At 39.4% G+C, this 21142-nt stretch overlaps 1 protein-coding gene across 1 annotated transcript in view; it reads right to left on the bottom strand.

The window, feature by feature from the left end:
- Nucleotides 1-21142, bottom strand: part of gbe1 (1,4-alpha-glucan branching enzyme 1) — a 90176-nt gene that overhangs the window by 52697 nt on the left and 16337 nt on the right. Inside the window, exons 4-10 of the mRNA XM_022748900.1 lie at nt 20900-21025; nt 19657-19792; nt 16520-16610; nt 14557-14766; nt 2971-3086; nt 2071-2198; nt 1667-1765 (exon numbers count right to left, since the gene is read on the bottom strand). Of these exons, the coding sequence (XP_022604621.1) occupies nt 1667-1765; nt 2071-2198; nt 2971-3086; nt 14557-14766; nt 16520-16610; nt 19657-19792; nt 20900-21025 (906 nt within the window). The remainder of the gene's footprint in view (nt 1-1666; nt 1766-2070; nt 2199-2970; nt 3087-14556; nt 14767-16519; nt 16611-19656; nt 19793-20899; nt 21026-21142) is intronic.

Genomic DNA, 21142 nt, shown 5'->3' with positions numbered 1-21142 from the left:
TTAAAGCTACCCCAAGGACAGACATTTCAGACTGAATAATGAATCAAAGTGAAATGTAAAGGTGGCTGTGAGCCTATTCAAACACTCCACTCAAGGAAAAAACATCACAAAAGAATTTTCAGCCTGGATCAGTGACTAGATGACCTTCATGTTAACATTATTAAAGCTTGTCTTTCAAGTGAAAACATACATCCATGTAAAGGACTCGGAATTATTACTGATCTAAGAAAAAGGTCATTATGAATGAATAAGTCAAATGCTTCTAATTTCAATAAGAATTATGTCTCTTCCATCATTTATTCATAACTTTATGTTCGAAGGGGGATAAATTATGACCTTCCCATTCGCACAGCAGGTAGGATTAAGTCAGAAAAAAAGAAAAATAAATTAGCGCTCCTTTAGAAAAAGCACAAAGACCTTCTTCAGTTTGATTAAAAAAAAGAAGAAGAAAAAACCTTGCAGCTCAGAGTGAAAACAAACGACTCAAGTGCAAAGTCTCTTCACACATGGAGAGACTTCATGCCTTTTTCTCCATAGCAGCCAGAGAAATCCAGACAATTCATGTGCATTATGATTGTAGGAATACAGTCATCGTTATCTGTTTCACAATTCTTTGAATACTGATTTATCATTTTACGTGGTCCTTATATTCAGAAGTCTGTTTGGCATTTAACCGCTTGCAGCTGTAATAAAAAATCTTTATGTTGTTTCACTTTGTTTTATTATTGGTAAGTTGTTTCATTTTTTATGTAAAGCATTTTAAAACTGTATTTTAAGTATGAAAAGGTGCAATGAAATTGAGGATTGAGGAGCAGCAGTGTAAAAGCAGTGCTCTATTTTATAGTATAGTCAGTATTACTAAAAGTATGAGCCCATGTTCTTTACAATTAAGGTAAGAAAAAAAAAAGAACATTTTTACAAGATTACAAGCAAAGTTTGTTGCCTATACAATAAGTGTCCAATAAAAGAGTATAATGCAATATAAATACCTCATAATGTAATTCAATCTAATACAAAAACAATATCGAGTTGCAGTAAATAAATGCCTCCATGACACAATCTATAAAAACTGAATATTATAGCCTTTATCCCAGGACAATTCTATTCTAATAGTATCATACACAGAGTATAAAGAAGACATTTTCTAAGGATATATAAGCATTTATAGTGTACTCCTGCATTTGTGAATCAGTAACAATGGTGCTATTTCTCCCTGTACATGTTGCATCATGTTTCTAGGTGTATCAAGGCTCCATGACCATTCAAGTTACACCAGAGCACCAGAGTGTGCAGGCATCTCCAGGAAAATATAGGGCAAGATTCTCATGTCACTATACTGCTAAACAAGTTTTACACTTGAAAGCTTCTGGAAAGGCTCAAAAGCTTAGCAACAAGATCAGCTGTAATGTACCACGAGAGTGCTTAATGCCTCCTAACATGCCCTGTCACTCCCTTTGTCTTTCATCCCTGTTTTGAAAACAAACGCTTTCACTTTTCTCTCTATTTGTGGCTGTTACGGATGTTTCTGTGAGAGCTCAGGCCCACAGTGTCTGTAAAAGTTGCTGGGGAGAAGTAGAAGAAAAAAACAACAAAAAAAAAAAAAAAAAACAGACAGGGGACAAAGAAAAAAAAAAGAGGGAGATTAAAAAGAAGTGAATCATCTTACCTGAATCCACTTGTCAGGAATGGCCATAGCCAGTCGGTAATCAAAACCAAGTCCTCCCTCCTCCACTGCTCTGCAGAGAGCAGGCATCCCTGACACATCCTGCGGAGAAGTCACACTATTTCATATCACATTTTCTCTTGGTGTGCACAGGTTTCTTTCCCAGAAGTCAGCCAAGATCACATCAATGCCACTCCACAGCGCACATATTAAGGGGCAAAAATCCTATACCACAGGCCAAAAAAGAGTGACATCCCATTTCCTTTTGCATTACTTCTTAATTACACCAATGAATACGTAAGTAAGCTATGCCTAACTAATAAGTGTTTTTAATTAATAATAGCTGTGGGCAGTGTCATTGCAATGTGAGCGGATGCTGACGGTATGAGTGGTGCTGTGTTTTTTACCTCTGCAACAGTGATGCAGTCAGGATAAAGGGTATGAAGAATGTGATTGGCAAGCATCAGGTAAACCAAAGAGTCTTCGTCCACCTGAAGGCCAAAGTACTCGCTGTAGTCCCCTGAGAAGGTTGCGCCTGAGGAGTAAACACCCACACAGTCAACACTCGTCATATTTTTCTACCCAAACTTCTAAAATCCTTCACTCCTCAGTTTTTTTTGTTTTTTTTTAAGGAATGCTACTGTTTCAGTCCATATATTCCTGAACAGACTTTCTTATAAAAGACATAAATGTAATTTTATATGGTTCATTTTTAGGCTGATTTGGGTTAGAAACTAGTACGGAGACACATCTATTCTAACACCTACCGGTACTTCAGATATCCAAAGATTCATAATATCAAATACACATGTTCAATGCTGTGTGGTGGCTACTGCAAATCACTATGTGGATTTCTACTTTTTAATTCTCTTTATAATGTACATCCGTGACCTCTATCTTTGATATAGAACATTTTAAAACTGTCTTTTGTTTTTGTGCAATTACATTCAAAGTTTGGGACATTTTCCATCTGTCTCACCACAATGCATTGTGTGCATCCAGGACAAAATTGTTGTTTAACTGGCTCTCCTCATTGAATAATTGATAAAATATCCAATCAGGCCCCGTTGTGTTATGTTAAATTGCACACTTCACTCAGAAAAAAGACCTCATTTGAAATACTGTAGAGGAACAGGTTAGGCGCCATTATAGTGACTGTTCTGCTTGGGAAGAGCTCAGTTTCAACTCATGCCATAAATAAGTGTCTCATTTAGCTGCATTTATTTGTAAAAAATAGGGGAGGATGGGACATGCTTTACACACACTACCCATTCCTGAATTTGGAGATGCACACAAACCAGTCTTACCGATGCCATGGTGATGGTAGAGCATAGACGTAACACCATCGAATCTGAAGCCGTCAAAGCGGTACTCCTCCATCCACCAGCGCAGGTTTGACAATAAGAACCGCAGCACTTCCCAGCTAGCAAAACACACAGAAAGACAGACAGGCGCGCACACACACACACACACGCACACACACACACACACATACAGTTTCAAGGTCAGATAAACAAGAAGCCGTGAATTATTCACACATCTTATCATGTACTTTAGGCACCAGAGATTAATTTTCACCGCTACAGGACATTCACATATTGATAGCCAAAGCTCCATTATGTTGGAGATGGAGTGTCAGTGACAGGAGATGGTGTTTTCATTAACTACACTGTAGAGGGGATGCTGTCTTTCACATATCCAGTTGTCAGGATGAGAAATCAGCGGCTTACAATACACAATACGCAAAGTTTTCTGATTTCCATCAGACCACTTGTATGACCACTGGGCAAGTGTTTAGTATAGCCAGGTCCCTCCCTCAGTATTTCCACTGATAGGATTTCATGCTACACTTGGGTAAGCAAACACCATGGAGGGGAATTGAGTTCCCTCTCCTGAGGAGGAGAAAAACCATACACTTCTAACCTCTTTGGCTTCCATCGGCAACATTTGACGAGCTCCTTTGTCCTAGTCTTGTGGCTGTGCTTTGTTGATCGTGATGCGCTACAAAGCGTGCAAATGCTCCATGTGCCTGTTGGCTGGACTGTGTTGGTGGAGGCTGGAGGAAGTGGATTCCATAAACGGCCCCAGTCCTCGTTCCTGACTGAGTGATGGGAGAGTCATCTGGATAAGAACAGCCACTCAAGGCAAAATACACTACGCACCTCACCTCTTCCCATTCAGTGGCGCGTTGCCATGGAAACGTCAGTTAAAACTCAAGATTTGGTCGTCTAGTCTATGCGGTCTGCGTAATGAGCACCAAATGAAACACTGTACACACGGATGCCGCGCTGGAAAGGCGCGGCAAAGCGTCAAGGATGTGAGACGAATGACACATTCAAGCCACTGATTAAATGTGAACTGCTGCCTCTGCATAGGCTGAACTTCACAACTCAGATGCTCTCCGTGTCCTCAGCTCCAACAATGGTTTTAATGATATGTGTATGGTGTCCCTGTACACAACCGCACTTATGAACCTAATATATATATATATATATATATTTTTATTTTTGAGGCAAATTGGAAGTACACTGGTGACCTTTCCTCACCAAAAGTTTCACGAAATATCATTTGACCTCCAGAGCTTCACAACAACCTCTACAGACTGTTCAGAGTTATTTTAATACTATAATTAACTGCACTCATTGGCTGGCCGCACAGCAGACCCCGGCCCCTCCCTTACATACCCTGGAGAGCCCGTGTGTATCTCCTACAGCACCTGCTATTATGAACTGGACCCTTCTTGATTTTTACAAAGTTAATAAATAATACAGTTTATTTGATATGAAAAACTACAGCATTTTTACCATTGCTGCAGAATGCGTATTACTGTATATGTCATCATGACTGTTTCTTTCTTTGTTTTTATCCGCCAAAGTTTGTGTGGTCACTAGGTGGCAGTGTTACTTCATTTGTATGACGTTTTGCATTAAAAATAATGAACAAAAAATATATCTACCGACATTGTCTTCTAAAACCAACCATGCCATCTTCCAGTGTCCATATTTTATCCATCTACAACTCAATGAATGAAGTTTGTGTTTGAGCAAGGGGACAGTTTATGTGGCAAAATTTATTTGCAGTGCTTGTGTTTTTTTTTTTTATTTCTGTGAAGCACACTGGAAGACCTCTGTATATGATAATGTGCTACACAAATACATTTGCCTTGCCTTGGGATATAGGACAAAGTTATTTGTTTGCATTGTTATGTTGTGTGTAAGAAGTTACTGAAGAAGTTATCCGACAAATGTTTCACCACTGCGAGGGTATTCTGCTATTAAGGGACAGTCACATGGACCGTGCATTTGCATGTGGGTCAAGTTGGTAAAGCCTTACTTGCATTCACTGAATGCATTAAAAACAGAAACATTTAAATATTTACCATCCCTGTGTAGAGAAAGAGTGAAGCAAAGATTTACTGTAAGGTTGAATTTTTAGTCATTTCCATTATTGAAGATGTAAATGTGTTATTGAAGGGAGTTTTTCCACAATTCTTAAACAAACGCTCTGATTTCCCTTCAGCTCTCTACATCTACAGTGGCAAGTTAAAAAACTGACTCTGATTCTGAATTACAAAAGTTTGATACTGAACCCCATTTGTTTTTTTTTTTCCTCCAGTTGTGACACCACACTGTGGGGCAGTTCAACAGTTTTTTGCTTGAATGATGCAATTTCATCATGTCAAAAACTTGGTGAAGCAGTGAGTCCCAGATTCATGCTTCAACAACACTTCAATAACATCTCAAACTGCGAAAATCCATCCCAACACCAGACGATTCTTGTTCTGAGTGATACCTCCTCTTTAAAACGTATTGATTCAGCCTCTGAATGTTGCAACACTAAATTCTGAAGATTACATCCTCTGTGGCGAGAGACAAAATCCCAGATTTCTTTCGCCAAGTAAACCATGACACAAAAGACATTTAAATGCGTTGCCCTCTGCGCTCCATTCCTCAGGGATGACCAACCCCAGCACTGTTTGACAGGTGTGAAGCTGCATGTTACATCGGCGCTTCCTCCTTCCCTTGAGGAGGAGCACAAGGGAGCCTAGTATGATCCGATATAGCAGCCTGGCTGGGTGGTCACGCAGACCCTGTGATAAATAGATTAGGTCCTCCACTCCACTGCGCAGAGCCAACAAAGGCTCAGACACAATGTATCCCCACGGGATGGAGATAATAGCCAGTGAGAGCCAGAGGCCCAAGATGAAACCATACTGCCACATTAGGACCCACAATGCCATTCATCATGAAGTCCAATTACAGTGAGAAAGTTAGATCTCTATGCCCGATGCAATACGCCGCTTATCTATGCAGTTCAATGAAGTTATCACTCAGTCTGCAGTGTTAATACAAAAGCAAATTGCATATTACACTGTCCTCATGCTAAAGCTCAGCAATGACAGTGAAACCTGGTTAGGGAGCACTAATAGAGTAAAGCTCTAATATTGCTGCTTGTAGAGTATGATAAGGTAATCTATCATATGTGGTGTTGTTTTACCTGCAGGCGCACGCTGCTATAGAAGTCACTACAAGTTCCAGCAATTGGGAAAGATCAGAATGACCGTCTGACTAGAGCCCTTACAAAAACTGAAATAGAAACAGCAGTGAGCAGATTAAAAACAAATTACAAACCTGGCAGTGACGGTCCGCCAGCAGAGTGCTACAAAAACATTCAGTGACCAACTTATACCATTACTTGAGCCTTCATCTAACTGTACACCTGAACATGGTGAACTCCCACCCTCGTAGAAGGAAGATGTAATATCAGTGAGCCCTAAGGGAGGGAGCAGTGAGACTTGCTCAGTTTATAGATCCATATCCATGCTGAACATAAATTATAAATTGTGTACCTTGGTTATTGCAAAAACAAATGAAGTTATTTTTAATTTTTGGATGACATAATAGAAGATAGATAGATCATACAGGTTTTTATTAAGGGATGCCAAAACTGGACTTTTCTATCTAGCGCTTGAGGAATTTGGACTAAATGGGAAGATTGTCCGGTGTATTAAAAAAACTTTATCAAAATCCAACTGCAAGGATAAAAATAAATGGTAGTCTGACTGATAGTATAATATTGGAACGGTCTATCAGGCAGGGTTGCTGTCTTTCCCTGACCTTAGCCGCAATTTTTATAGAGCCTCTGGCAAAAGCTATTAGGCAGAATAAAGATCTTAAAGGGGTAAAGGTCGGGAATGAAGAACATCATCAGGCTTTAGAGGAGCCAGACATAAACCTCCCTGTCTTAATCAATCAACTTGGGATGTTTGGCTTTTGGATATAAATTGAATTTAGCGAAAACACAGATTCTTATGATGAATTACTAGCCTGCCATAACTATGCAACAAAATTTTAACTTGCGTTGGAGTTCCAAAAAAAACCATCCCCCGAGGTCACTTTAACAACACACTCCATAAAGTAGACTGTATCATAGCGGAACAGGACATAAGGAACAATACTGAGAGGTGGGCTATCCTCTAGACTTCAGATATCAGACACTATATTATAAAAATGAATGTCCTTCCACGACTTCTTTAATTATTTCAGTCATTGCCTATTGAAATACATGTGAAACAATTCAATCAAAGCCTGGAATAAAGTTATTTCAAGGTTCATATGGAATGGTCAAAGACCAAGAGACCAATTTAAAACATTACAGATCAGGAAATATATAAAAAAAAAGGGGGTTAATATTTCCATGCAGCATAAATTAGACCAGCAATTTACTGGTGCACTAATGACTAATGAAGCAGATGGAAAAAACCTTGAGCTACATGCACAGGGACGGGAAATTCAAAGCCTCATTGGAGACAAACTTGTAAAAAAGACTTGCTTGAACATGTAGATGCTGTCACTCGATTGACGTTAGAGCTGCGGTTTAATCTGGTACAAAAACATCGATTGGGGAAAGAGCTCAGACTTCTTCAATGGAAAGCTTATTTTATCCCTGGCATGCTTGATCAGAGGTTCAAACAATGGATTCCAAGTGGTATAACAGCATTATGCACCATAACAAAAGATGGTAATGTAATGGCTTTCTAGCGAGTGAAACAAAACTATGCATTAAACAACCAGGGCTACTTCAGACATTTGAAATGAAGGGAATCTTATGGCGGGGAAATAAAGCATCACAGGATCTTAGATAAAAATGGGATAATTTGAACCATAATTCGCTTTTACAACATGAAGAAATACAGAGTAATATCAACATTATATCAGCATCTAAAGGAGAGTGGAGGAAATACAACACTAGATGTAAAGAGCAGAGGGAATGGGAAAAGGAATTGGATGTGAACATTTCAGAAGATGAACAGTTTGATATTGGAGAACACAACATCCTCACGTGCTTGGAGAGAACACTGTTGGAAGAATGTAATTAGATTCTTTATTGCACCCGAAATTAAGAGCAAATACTTCTCTATAGCACAACCATGTATGAGACGATGCAAGGAAATAAATGTAGATCGTTCTCATGCATTTTAGCTTTGCCCTGGGATTGTGCAGTTTCGGGGGGAAATAATTGATATTCTGGGCTGCGATCTACCTAAGTCATCTAAGGTACTGCACTTTTGCAATATGACGGGAGATATTGTGTTAAGAGAAGACAGATGTTTGATGAAAATCACGTTGGCAACTTGTAAAAAGGGCCATCGCAAACAGGCGGTACGAGGCAGAGCCACCAACACAAAATGAACGGCTGAAAATTGTGAATGGAATTTAATGATATGGAGCAGCTGAGGAACGGCGGCGAGAGAAATGGACGATGTTTACATGTCAACAACAAGATAAGACAACGAACCACTGAACAAATAGATTCAATGGGGACAGAGCAACCCGTATATCTTTTCATGTTTATTTATGTTTTTGTGTGAGCGTGGGTGTGTGGCCTTTCTGTAACAGAGAAACAATAAATAATACAGTTAAAAAAGTTTAACTTTAAACAACAGACATGTTTCACGTCAGCTTCATGCTTAGTTGCTGCTCCAGCTCGACATGACTGTGACCCGTATGATGGTATTTACGTCCTGTCGCTGGCAGAGCGGATACTGAAACACGCTGCATTTCTAGAAGTCAATCTTGCATAAGGTGTCATGGCAACTTGTCAGGATGGCAGAGAGAGAAAGATTTAAGTCCCTGTTTTCACAACATCACAGGTAAGCTGCAGATAAGAGAACATAAATTTAAGAAGCTGACAGGTCACACAAGAAGTGTGATGCTCAAACAACGATGCCAGACAGCCCGATGGATGGTGTGCATTTGTTTGGACGAAAAAGGACAAATAAGGTGCCTCATTTAACGCTTTTCAAACTTTTGTCCAATCCCTGCAGCCATTAATGTGTCTAGGACAGAGATATTGACAGGCGTGACACCTGCAATAAATTCACATTTCTTGGTTGAAGCTTTGATTTATTTATTTATTCAATTGTGGGATTATTCATTCAGCTTGTGGACGCATTAAATACACGTGCACAGTAGAATACTGAAGGATATAACTTGCTGATGTTGTATGATGTCTTTTCAATTGCTTTTGCGACTAAAAGGTGGAGATTTTAATCATGTCTAGTTGTCACATACCTTTTCATAAAATAAGCAGCAGTCCAGTAAAACGCAGTCAGTAGTGTGGGCGTCTTAAAATGCAAATGTGTGCTCTGTGCCGGACATGTGTAACAAATACATCTTTATACTTCGTACCACATTGTTAAGCAGCCTTTCAGACAGTCTGGTGATGCTGGCTGCCTCGCGGGGTAAACTCTCATCTAGCTGTCTGACAGACTGTCCCTGTATTGCTGTGCTTTGTGTCAGATATCTGCCATTTGTCTGGCATTCTTTAGGCTGCCTGGCAGCTAGCTGCTCTTGCTTGGCATCCTGGGAGGGATATTCTGCTGCCTGTGAGACTGTTTGTATGTTTAGCAACCTGTAATTAGTATCACCTTGTTCTTGCAGCCTTTCAGGAATCAATTGCAGTCTGGCAGGCCAATTCTGCCCTGTAGGAGTTTCCTCCAATGGGCCATATTTTGGTAGTGGCAGTATATCTCTGGAGGTGTATGTGCTCATGTATAATCACTGACATTATTTAAATGATATGACGATTCTGGCAAAGCAAAGATAAGGTTAAATTATAGGCATGCCTCCAAAATCATAGTTTTACAGTTAGCTAGTTAGCTGGCTAACATCACCATCATGTGTTGCAATGTGCTAACCTCTCTGGCTTGGTTAATTACAAAAACAGGTGGGCAAGAACTTGGCAGGCAGCCTTGAGGGAGGGTGCTCCCTTACAGGCTTTACTGAGGGAATAACAGTCCCTGGGGTTGGGTGAGCAGAAGAAGAGGGACGAGTCACAGCAGATACCACTTTGTTAGTTTTTTTTTTTACCACGATATTTCAGACCAGTTGCACTGTCTGCTACATCGGTGTAGATGGAAATGAAACATTCATTAGCAAAATATTGCAAAACTTTGCCATCTTGTACTGAGCGGGTGAGTAGTGTGTCTCAGTATCGTCTGAAAGAGCAACACTCAGTGGCAGCTCTTTGCTGTCATCTCTTACCACTGAAAAAAAGGACTGCCTTATATAAGTTTATTGGCTCATAATTCAATTTGCATGATGTTTACACTTATGAAATGTCTCTTCTCTGTAATCGACAATCTACAATCTCTTGAGCACTTAAGAGCTAAATTATTCATTTGGATCACATAAACAAAATCGCCTGGCAACAAATAGAAATCTCTTTGCACATATCACTGCCATGGAACTTTTTTTTTTCCTATTTGTCAGATAGTTTTAAGGAACTGATGGGCATGGGGGTACAGAGCTGCTAGGTTCCTACCCACTGGCTCCATCCAGCACCTCGTGGAAGCACTGCAGGCAGCTGCAACCAGCCGGCATGCACACCTACAGCTAAGCTCAGCTCATTAGCTGAAGCTCACCAGAGGGGAAAAAACTGCTTTTCCACTTGCTGTGTGACCTGATGGGGCAGGGGAAAGATCTCATGGGTGCTAAATAGTGAAATGACTGAATTTGGACTGAGTTGACATTTCAAGTTTTGAGGTTATTGATTGATCAGACAGTAGCCAGGCCCCAACTACTGTCCAAAGTCCCTGTATGCTGAAAACATGAATGCTCCGAAGGGAGAGAGAGACAGATTTTTTTTTTTTGTTTCTTTTGTTATGTTTTCTACTGTGTTTCCTTAAAATACAAGCCTGTCATTTATCAGCAGGATGATTCTTTGTTTCCCTACATGTGTTCCCTTGTGTATTATTACCTCCAGCAAGGAGGTTGTGTTTTCACCCGTGTCTTTTTATTTGTCAGCAGGATTACGCAAAAAGTGCTGAACCGATTTGCACCAAACTTGGTGGAGGGATGAAGCATGATGCATTGAAGGACGCATTGAATTTTGGGGCAGATACAGATCATTTACTAGGAATTTGAATTTTTTTTTTTTTTCTCTTAAGTCTGGTTTGTGTTGTCTGCAATTGGCCTTGGTGGAGGTCTGTGCTCTCTGAGTGCCCTTCAAGATATTCTGTGCTATGTTACAATTTCACAATCAATTTAAAGGACATTTAGCTGGCATGCTGAAGGCTGAAAACACACAGTAAAAGAATAAATGATGAAGGTGCAAACAGACCTCACACTGTCAAAATGTTAACATGATGATATATGTCCAATAGTTTTTTACATGGCTCTTTAAAAACTGCATATGAGTGTATGATGGTAGAAATACTCAAATATTATATATGCCAGTAGCTTATAATAAGGAAACCTTTATTATAGTAGATGAAAAGATACACTCATCACTGGTTTTATCGCTGTATTATATATCAGAGAACCTAAATGATTTGATTCTACTTTATTTGAGCTCTCATACTAAGGAATATACTTACAATCCAAGCAGTGCTAATCTCCTTTACTGAATATGTGTAAGATCACTATTTATATTGCCCCATTCACACATGATTAACAAATATTTGAACGTAAAAAAAACACACATATAGAATGATCTTGTCAAAGAGAGAATTATTGCTCCTTGGTCCTCAAACACTGGGCCGATCTCTCAGCATGAGGACATGGACAGGAGTTAAAAAGAGTTTTCAGAAGCCTGGCCGTGAGCCTATTTTTCATATCTTAAGAATTCACACAAAGATTGATGAAAAATGGATGCAAATGATCCTGTGAGAAGTGGGGGGGATTACAGAATGAGCCCACATCAAGCTTCTCAGAACTCTCACATCTGAAGGCCCTGATCTGCAAAAAGGCTTGGCTTCTGTGGCTGCCAACCCCCTACACGCCGAGCCATGGGCTCTGTTCCCTCGGTCACTGTCTCAAGGTGACTTTGACGTATTTGAAAAGGCTTATGAAGGTAACAGTGACCAACAAATAACGCAGATAGTTCTGCTTATGAAGAGCAGCTGAGTGTCTGGTGTATAAGTGGATATCAGCCTGTGCATACATAAACTGTACATCCAAGAACTTCTTGACATAGACCAAATATATTGTGAGCCAGGGCAAGTGTCTGCAGTGTACGTACCTGCACAGTTTCAATGCAGCTTAGTACTTCTACGATAAAGTTGGTATTCAGCAACTATAAAACTACTTCTCGCCTTTCTGCAGCCTGGAACCAATGTTTGCAAAGTCAGACATTTTTAATACTGAATGCAGACGCATTTGACTCCAAGGCAACCCAAGTTAACAAATAGGATAGCAGGCATCTATCTAAACAGCATTCTCTCCAGACTGAAGTGAATGGTGAATGTTTTATGAGGAAAAGTTGAAGAGAAACACATACTGACTAAAAAAAAAAAAAAAAACAAAAAAACAAAAAGGTGCTCTGTGATAAAGATGCAGAAATGGAAGCGGAGCAGAGGAGGCAGCAACGGGGAAAATATATCTTTGCTCCGATAGCCTGTATCAGTCAGCTTCTGTCAACCTAATAAGAACATCATGGTCAGACTGTGATGGCTGATAGCAGGGCTGCTTGATTAAAAACAGGCTGTGTTTCACATGAGGTTCACGGCTAGCCTCTGAGGTTCATTTCCTTCTAAAGGGAGTAGCAGAAAAGCTTGACACCAACGATACGTCCAAACAACCTGTGAGAGGCAGAGAAGACAAATGAACTGACTATGACATTGCAGTGCTCCTCTGGGCTTTTACAAATGACTCCTCATATGCCTCCCAGTCGTGGCATATGTCTGCACCGTGTCTAATGAGTGCTTCTGATATGAGGAGAGTTCAATAACTAATGAAAGAAGAACCTTGTTCTCTTATTATAGCCCCCATGCCTGACACTAAGCATTGTGTAATGTATTGGAAACTGCTGCACACCAACACACACTTATTAAAAAACGAGTAAAAAAAAAAAAAAAGGCATTTGATAGACTCCTTAATGTTGCGCTGGGATCATTTTGTGGGTACAGAGGAAAGAAGAGAGACACTTAATTAACAGGGTTTACAACAACACCAATCAATAGTTTTGGTGTCCACTGAGCACGAGCGGAGTCAGAGAACAGCCCGTCGACTTCAGAGCCTTCACGTTTGTCCTGGCACTTTTGTAATTAGCTGATAATGTGAATATAACCAAAGCCTAGCAACACTGAAACATCAAATCATCACTCACGATGCATTAAAATTCAACACCTGTCTGTACTAATGTGTAAAAGGTAAAAAAAGAAATAAAATCAAGAGCATTTGAGGAAATTTAAATTCACCATTAATAGCCCTTTCAACGCTTTAGGAATATCAGATTAACAGAAGGTGAGAGATGTAATCTGTCATTTTTGCCATGACGTCTTGCTTTTGACCTTCAGCACGTCACGCTGTATCAGACAGTCTCATAAAATATAAAGAGTGGTATGTCAGCTACCATTTGGCCTCATTTATCAGTCTCTTCATATGTTGCTTATACAATTTTTGTTTTAAATTCTGAAACCCTAAAACCGCAGCGCTCATTTATTAGCCTTGTTTACAAAGAGCACAAACATTCATATATCTGATGGAGCCATGGCTGGTTTTAAATCTCTTTCACGAGTTTAGTATCATATGTAACCATTCAAATGCAGCTTTTAATCCCCACCTGTGGAGCATAACGTCAAGTTGAGTTCAAATTGCAGTAATCAGTGGGCGGTTCCTTGCTTTTCGTATCGTGGATGTTGCTAAAAGGCTCAGAAGAAATGGAATGTCAGATTTAATTGCCTCAAAATTATAGCAGCACAAAGTCAGGCAAAAGTAAAGGAGTCCTACAGTGCTGGTTAAAATGTAAAATGTAGAGGAGCACGTTTTCACAACTACTGTACATCAGTAAGTAATTGCATTCTGATTTAATTACATAGTGCAGCCTCTGTGTTGAAAATGCTCTAAAAGGCTCTTACAGCTTCCATAAAAGACTTCACAATCACCTGTTAGTGTTCCCTGAGAACATTTTTTTCTCCACCTTGATGGAACTGAAAATGTAAAATGCGGTGTGCAATACTAATGCATCAAATTGACCTAAACATCGTGCTTTAACCATATGCACCAATGCACATCTTAAAAATAAGTTGTGCATCAGTGCACTACATATTTTTGTGCCAAACAAACTAAACACATAATTATGCTAAAAAGAAACAGCTTGTGTTGTTTAAAAATCTTGAGGTGAGGTACTGTAGGTGGCGGGATGAAGAAATTTCTCATTCAAACTTATAAATACACAAAACAAATACATTAAAAGACTTTCTCAAACTCCTGTGAAGAATTAAAGATCATTTAGGTTACTAATACATTTTCTTCCTTAATGGCTTTTGAGTTTACTTTTATCAACTGTACTTCTATACATGCAAACCACATCAATTCATGTACCGCAGCGTGGTTAATTCACACAAATATGAAGTACAGAAGTTAACACTGGCGCCAAACAGGAAGTACCTGGAGTAGTTGAAGAGGCGGCTGTCCCAGAGCTTGTGCTCCCCTCTGGGTGGAGAGTGGAAGAAACAGGAGTCAGAGCCATCAAACCGGTTCAGACCGTCCTCTGTGTTCTTGGACGCATGGCTGTGAACGACGTCCAGCAGCACGATGATGCCCATCGAATGAGCCACATCGATCAGCTGCTTCAGCTCATCTGGGGTACCGTACCGACTGCAGATATACAGATAGTTTGTATTAGTTCACCATATCCACAACCCACCCCGTCCTAAACCCTCTCAAATTTACTCTTACTAGTGGTCTTAACCCTAAAGCCAAGTCCTGATGTCAAAGTTACCCTTAGAAGACGAATGGACCAACTGTCCTCAACTGAGCTTCTAACCATATAAATAAAAGAGCAATCATGCACACACATGTTCAAAAACAAGCTTATGTACATGTTTCCAAGGACCAAAGATGTGTTGTGTATTATGTTTTTCAATTTCCCTAACCTCTAAGTCTAATTTCATAGTCCATAGTCCATAGACCATTAACCATAGTCCTACACCTTAACTTGCCCCCTCCCCCAAAAATAAACCTGGTTAGTGACTTGTGCAACTTGATGAGCAACAAAAATACCCTCGGTTTGGAGTTCATTTTTCCTTAACATACTATCACAGTGTCAGCAGGCCTACAATTTAGGAGCAAGTGCAAGTGCACATACTGAATTTATATTTTCATTAAAATGTGTTTGTGATTCAAACAACCACAGGACTGTAGAGCAGTACTGTATATTATCTCACAAACATAATCTCCTTCATTTATCTAAAGATCCATTACAGCCATGCTGACATTCAGGGTTATGAGCATTTTTCCATTTGATAGCTTTTATATAATATAGTAACTCTTCAACCTTTTAATACCATCTAAAGGGTCATGAAGAACACACTCTGGAAACACTCAGAAAACCACAGAGTAACTGCATATATGCATTAACACCTCCATTTACAAACACACAGGTATCTTTGTGTGCACACCAATAATGTCTGTCCGTCCTTCCAGTTATCATTGCATCAGCTTCCTTACAAAACAGGACACATAGCGACAGTATTACCCGGCTTCCCGCTACTCAACCGCTCGGGTTTTAAATGACACTGAGAGATCAATCATGGGTGAAATTACACCATATACATTACACTTTGGGTTTATGCTCTACTCGAAGAAAAGAAGGAGGGATCTCTGAGAGAAGATAAATACTCGTCCATACTAGTCCACTTTTATCTACAACTCCCTCCACTGTCTGGAACAAAGGCAAATGTATTTACAGAGGGGTTTTCTGTGGGTGTCAGACTTCCTAACCTTGATTTGAGATGAGTTGAGCAGGAAGTTACTGACGCTGTTTGTTTTCAAGACCCTCCAAATAAACTGTTTGCAGTTGTATTAACGACAGATTCTGCAAATAAGAAAATATATCCGCAAGTTATACTAAGATGGCAGGCCTGGTCAATTTGGCAATACCTGTGGCTATTGGTGGTAACAACAATGATGAAGGTCCCAGAATTCACTTTGAAATCACACTTACTAACACTAACCCTGCCGCGAGTGACCACTAACCCTAACCCTAACCTAACCACTGTCAGAAATGCAACTGAAGAAACTGCAACTGGTGCATCTGTTTCCAGTGCAGCCAAACAAATCGTGGGCTGAGAGGGTTCATCGTTTTTGTTGCTCTTGAGGACGGGCAATGGTGTCGTCATGGTAATACTGAATTCATGCTTCTTGTCAATATCTTGAATGAAATTAAATACATCTGATGTACATTTAGCTGCTATTGCTGAAACAATGCTGAAAATAAATAGTATAATAACAAAAGGGTCTACATATAACATGACTTTATTTGCTTAATGCAGCTTTATATCATGGCAACTATTCCATGAAAGCCTGTACAACATATATAATTCATGCTTCGAAGCTGACAAACGTTTACCTGGAAGCAGCAAAGTAGCTCGTGATCTGATACCCAAAGCTTGCATAGTAGGCGTGCTCCATGATAGCCATCAGCTGAATACAGTTGTAACCTAAATACAAAAAGGAGAGGGATAGAAAAAAGAAAAAAAATGTTACTATTCAAAAAGGTTCCTATTGATTTCATGTGCTCAAAGCTTCCCTACCAGATTATATGCCTAACTCTGTGTTACAGATTGTAAATACTTCAGACATTCACAGTGGGTAAACCACTAAATTATGTATGATCAGAAAATATGTGTGTGTGTTATATATTCTGTATGGCAGAATGATACAATATAGCTTGACATCCTGGTGCCTCTTTGTCATTATGAGCATTACATCCTTTCTATTTGGATAGACTCATTTCCTGCAATAACTGGAGGGGGTATTATTCTTGCCATCGCCCAATTTCTCTTAAAATAACACCCGCTGCTTAGATCACACACCAAACAACTGTTAAAAATGCAAATTATTCTTATTAATAATTCTTATGTGTGGGGTTGGTTAGCCACATGGGCTAAAACATGGAGATGTTTTTGAAGACTTAACTATATACTTTTACTAAGACAGACAACGTTAATTTAAAATTCTGCACCGATATAGTGTTCACAAAATTTACATTCATTTGAAAAAGAAAATGGAAATATTACAACTTGATACTATTTGACCCGTGACAGTCATACAGTATATATGAGCTCCAGGCATTTCCTTTTTGAAACAAGTTCTGGTATCCTAAAGACAAGCTGTGGCTACAGGGAAACACCAGCTATCAGAGTCAGGAGGTCATGTACAACATTTCAAAACGACCTAAGAAAACTGCTTCTATGAATAAGAGAACAACAGGCTTTTAAACTGCCACTGAGCACTCCAGAGGGAGACCCTGTGGTTTTTCACTGTTGTGTGGAGCAGATTTATTTATTTATATCACAGTTTCTTTTCAGGCTTGAGAGAGAAAAAAAGCTTTGGCTTCTGAAGGAGAGTGACAAAGCACCGGGGTGAGAGGAAGTTTCTCTTTTTTTATATTAATATATATATATATTTATATATATATATATATACACACACTCTCTCCACAGTCAAGAAAATGAAATGGCAGGCAAAGTCAGCCGTCACTAGAGACGGTGGAGTTTAGCCTCCTGGAGAATCCTATTGTGCAGATTCCCTCGGCTGCTGCAGGTAGATTCTTTGACAGCATTTACTCTGGCAGTTTCCTTTCCCACTAAACAGGATGACACGACCAAGGAAACAGCATTTATCAGATTGCTCCTGGTTTGCTGTGCCAGTCATATCTGTGCCTATTAATAATGTCACTGCAGCAGCCTGTATTCAAATGCAAAATGATGCCACATCTCATACGAGCAGAATCGCAATCAAAGACATGGATCTGCTCCATTAGGTTAAAGTCATATTTGAATTTATTTTTTATAATGATTTCAGTTATTATATAAATATTAATCGCATGCCGCAGTTAATGAGTAAGAAAATTTCGTCAATAGCGAGACAAGATCACAAAAATGTTACAATAAAATGTTTCCAAAATTCAGTCTGTGTTGTTTTGAATGAGAATTTCACATTACGCTGTGTTTGATTAACTTCAATTCACCATGGTAAGGCACAGTTCTGGTCCAGAGATCAACTGGAAACAGACAACACATAAAAGAAAGAAAGAAAAATTAAGGCAAATTGAAAGAAATGCAATTTGTGGTGGACCGACAGATGACTTCGCCATCCATAACGATGTTTTGCTGGCATAACTAAAAGTCACACTTACACTTAACAGTATTGGAAATTTTCAAATTTATCGAATAATTAGTTAATGTTTTAAATTTTGTGTTGCTGTCCAAACAGGTTCTCCGGCAGAGTTGTGGCTTGCCTCTTAATTTCTTTTATAAAAAAGCCAAAAAAATAAAAATAAAGTCAAAATCTTACCAAAATTCAAATTCACACTTAATTTTGATTTTTAATCGTTTCAACTCTCTTACCACATGGTGTTGTATTAATTTCACGAATACTAGATAACTATTGACTAACATATGAAGGAGTCACAACAGTCACAGTTGCCTGATGAATAGTTGTTTTTTTATCTGATAGAGTTGATGGGAAAAAGAACAGTTCTGTTTATACAGACATTACAGACAACGTTGAATCACATCACGATATTCAACAAATAAATTGTCTGAATCTTGTATAATTAAACCGAGAATAGCTGCAACAGCCGGTGACACATAAGCAGAGGTTCAACCAGTCAGTCAGCCCACTGTCAAGTCCAGACGTCCAAAAACTCAAATCAGAAGTGAGTCAGGCGGAAAAGAAAAACATATCATTACGTATTTAGAGAAATACTTTGTTTTATTTATTGTTATAAAACTAAATCTGACAATTTATCATGATATAAAATTCAGCTCATCTCATCTCACCCTAAGTACAAGTCTGTATAATTTGTTTTCCTGAATGATACAAGATGCAGGAAGATGCCTTTTCTCCGCTATTGGCTGTCTGAGTTCAGATCATGGAAATGGAAACAAGTTGTCAGTTTTGGGGCCATAACTGCTGTGTGGTGTGACTTGTGCTGTGCTGTCCAATGGTCAGTGATTCCTTCAGGTCATGCCAGTAAACAGGATGTTGACTTGCTGATGTGGTTTTGTGCAGAGGGAGTGTGACAGGTCTGCCACTGAAAATGCTGCTGGTGGAGGAACAGTGGCACTCAGAACAGCCTGGCATGTGTGCTGGGTTATGGAGCAGTGTTGACAGAGATGGCACAGGACACTGGCAGTTATTTAAAAAAAGAAAAGAAAAAAAAAAAAAAAAAACAGCTCTCGAACCCCTTAACTATTGTTTTTCCAAACACCACATAGCTGAATCAGATTTGATGCGTAGGGAGGTATATACAAACATCACCTTAATGCTTCCCTTCCTCTCTGTTCGAGGCTGGAGAAGATACAAAATGTTCTCAGGTTGAGTCAGGAAAAGCTCTGACTGACATTTAGATGAGGAGGATCACAGCAGGACGACTGCTGTGCACTTTTTTATACAGACGTGAGTAGCCAGCAAAACAAAAACGGGAGGCCAAAAGGAAAGAAAATAATGCCATAGAGGTACTGCGGTCTCATGTCTTACCCAGATCTTTTATCCGAGGCAACACGTTTTTTGTGAAGTTGGTGTACGAGGCGATCGTCGCATCTGGTGAAGCGATGCCCACGTGCGCCTCGTATGTTCTCAGGCTCAAGGGCTTCTTTGGCCGAGGGTGAATTTGCTGGAAAAGAAACCAACATTAGACTGAAAATCATGACAGTCCAGCACTTTTTCCTAAAACTGCTAAAAATACAGTCCATTTGGTGAGTAATTATGAACCATAAGGTCAAAGACAAAGTGTGGGTTTTTTGAATCTCTGCACCAATATCTTGCCACAGAGGCTGATAATAGTTCTGCACGTTAAATATTAAAAGATCTATGATTCACTATGTCCGAGTTACACAACGGGAGAGGGATTTGTTTTATACATCGAACAAATTTCCTGACGGCTACCCACCAGGCCTTGTGAGCCCGCTGTCTGAAGTACATGATTGCCACTTGTAAATAAAGCAAATATACGGCTAGTGAGAGAGCTTCTCTAATTAAAACGGTGGCAAATAACAAGCGATAAAGAAAGCAAGGTGGTCTTTAATAGCCTCTTGTTCTTTTGCTTGTGCACACTTGTGCCGAGGACATCAAATAGCACTGAGATACATTCAGAGCCTCTCAAATCAGCAGCATCAAGCAGCTCCCACATCAACAGTGGCCACAGCAGCTAAGACTGATTTCAAAGGTAACTGCGTCCTCACAACAAATCAAATCAAAGAAGTGATGGAAGGGCCAGTACATTGGAGGCTATTTTAAAAGCTGAGACAGAGCAAAGTTAATATACAGTAGTTTAGAGACTTAACTTTTTTTTTTTCTTTCAAATAAAATCATGAAAGTTGTGATGAGAATTTTACAATCAAACCAAATTGTTTTCACAAGAAAAATTTGCTCATTTTAAACTGATTTTTCAGTACAATTTGACTTTTCCTGGCACCCAAAATCTGTTGTTCGCTGTTGTAACAAGACACCGATCATCGCCGCTCACATTAAAAAAAAGGTTCTCTTGCAATCCTGACAGCTCAGAAAATGCTTCCAGTGGCAAAAAATAACCCAATCTCTCTATGAATCATTGAGCTGCACTAGTGTTTTTCTAAATCAAATTTTAACCAGATTTTTGCACTGACTTATTTACCAGTTTTAAAATGAAAAAAATAGACAAATAGATCTCTAAAAAAATAGTATATAAAACAAGAAAATAAATGCTTTTTTTTTCCATTCCAACATTCAAATACTAACTTACAATGTAAGGCTGAGGGGGATCCCAGTGCACCCAGTCGTAGATGACAGATTTATCATCCTTGGTCACGTATTTTGCCCACGGGGAGATCCTGTACAGCCGCTCACCTTCCTTAGTGTGAACGACCACCTGGGAAAATGAGACAAATGAGTGTTATGTTATAGGAAGGGCACTTAAACAATGACATAGAGAAGGGACATTCAAAAGACATTACAGGCAATTTACATAAGCTGAGAGGGAGGGGAC

This window comes from Seriola dumerili, unplaced genomic scaffold (assembly GCF_002260705.1).
Source record: "Seriola dumerili isolate Sdu_G_001 unplaced genomic scaffold, Sdu_1.0 BDQW01000134.1, whole genome shotgun sequence".
Taxonomy (NCBI): domain Eukaryota; kingdom Metazoa; phylum Chordata; class Actinopteri; order Carangiformes; family Carangidae; genus Seriola; species Seriola dumerili.
This window is presented reverse-complemented; position numbering and strand designations above follow the sequence as displayed.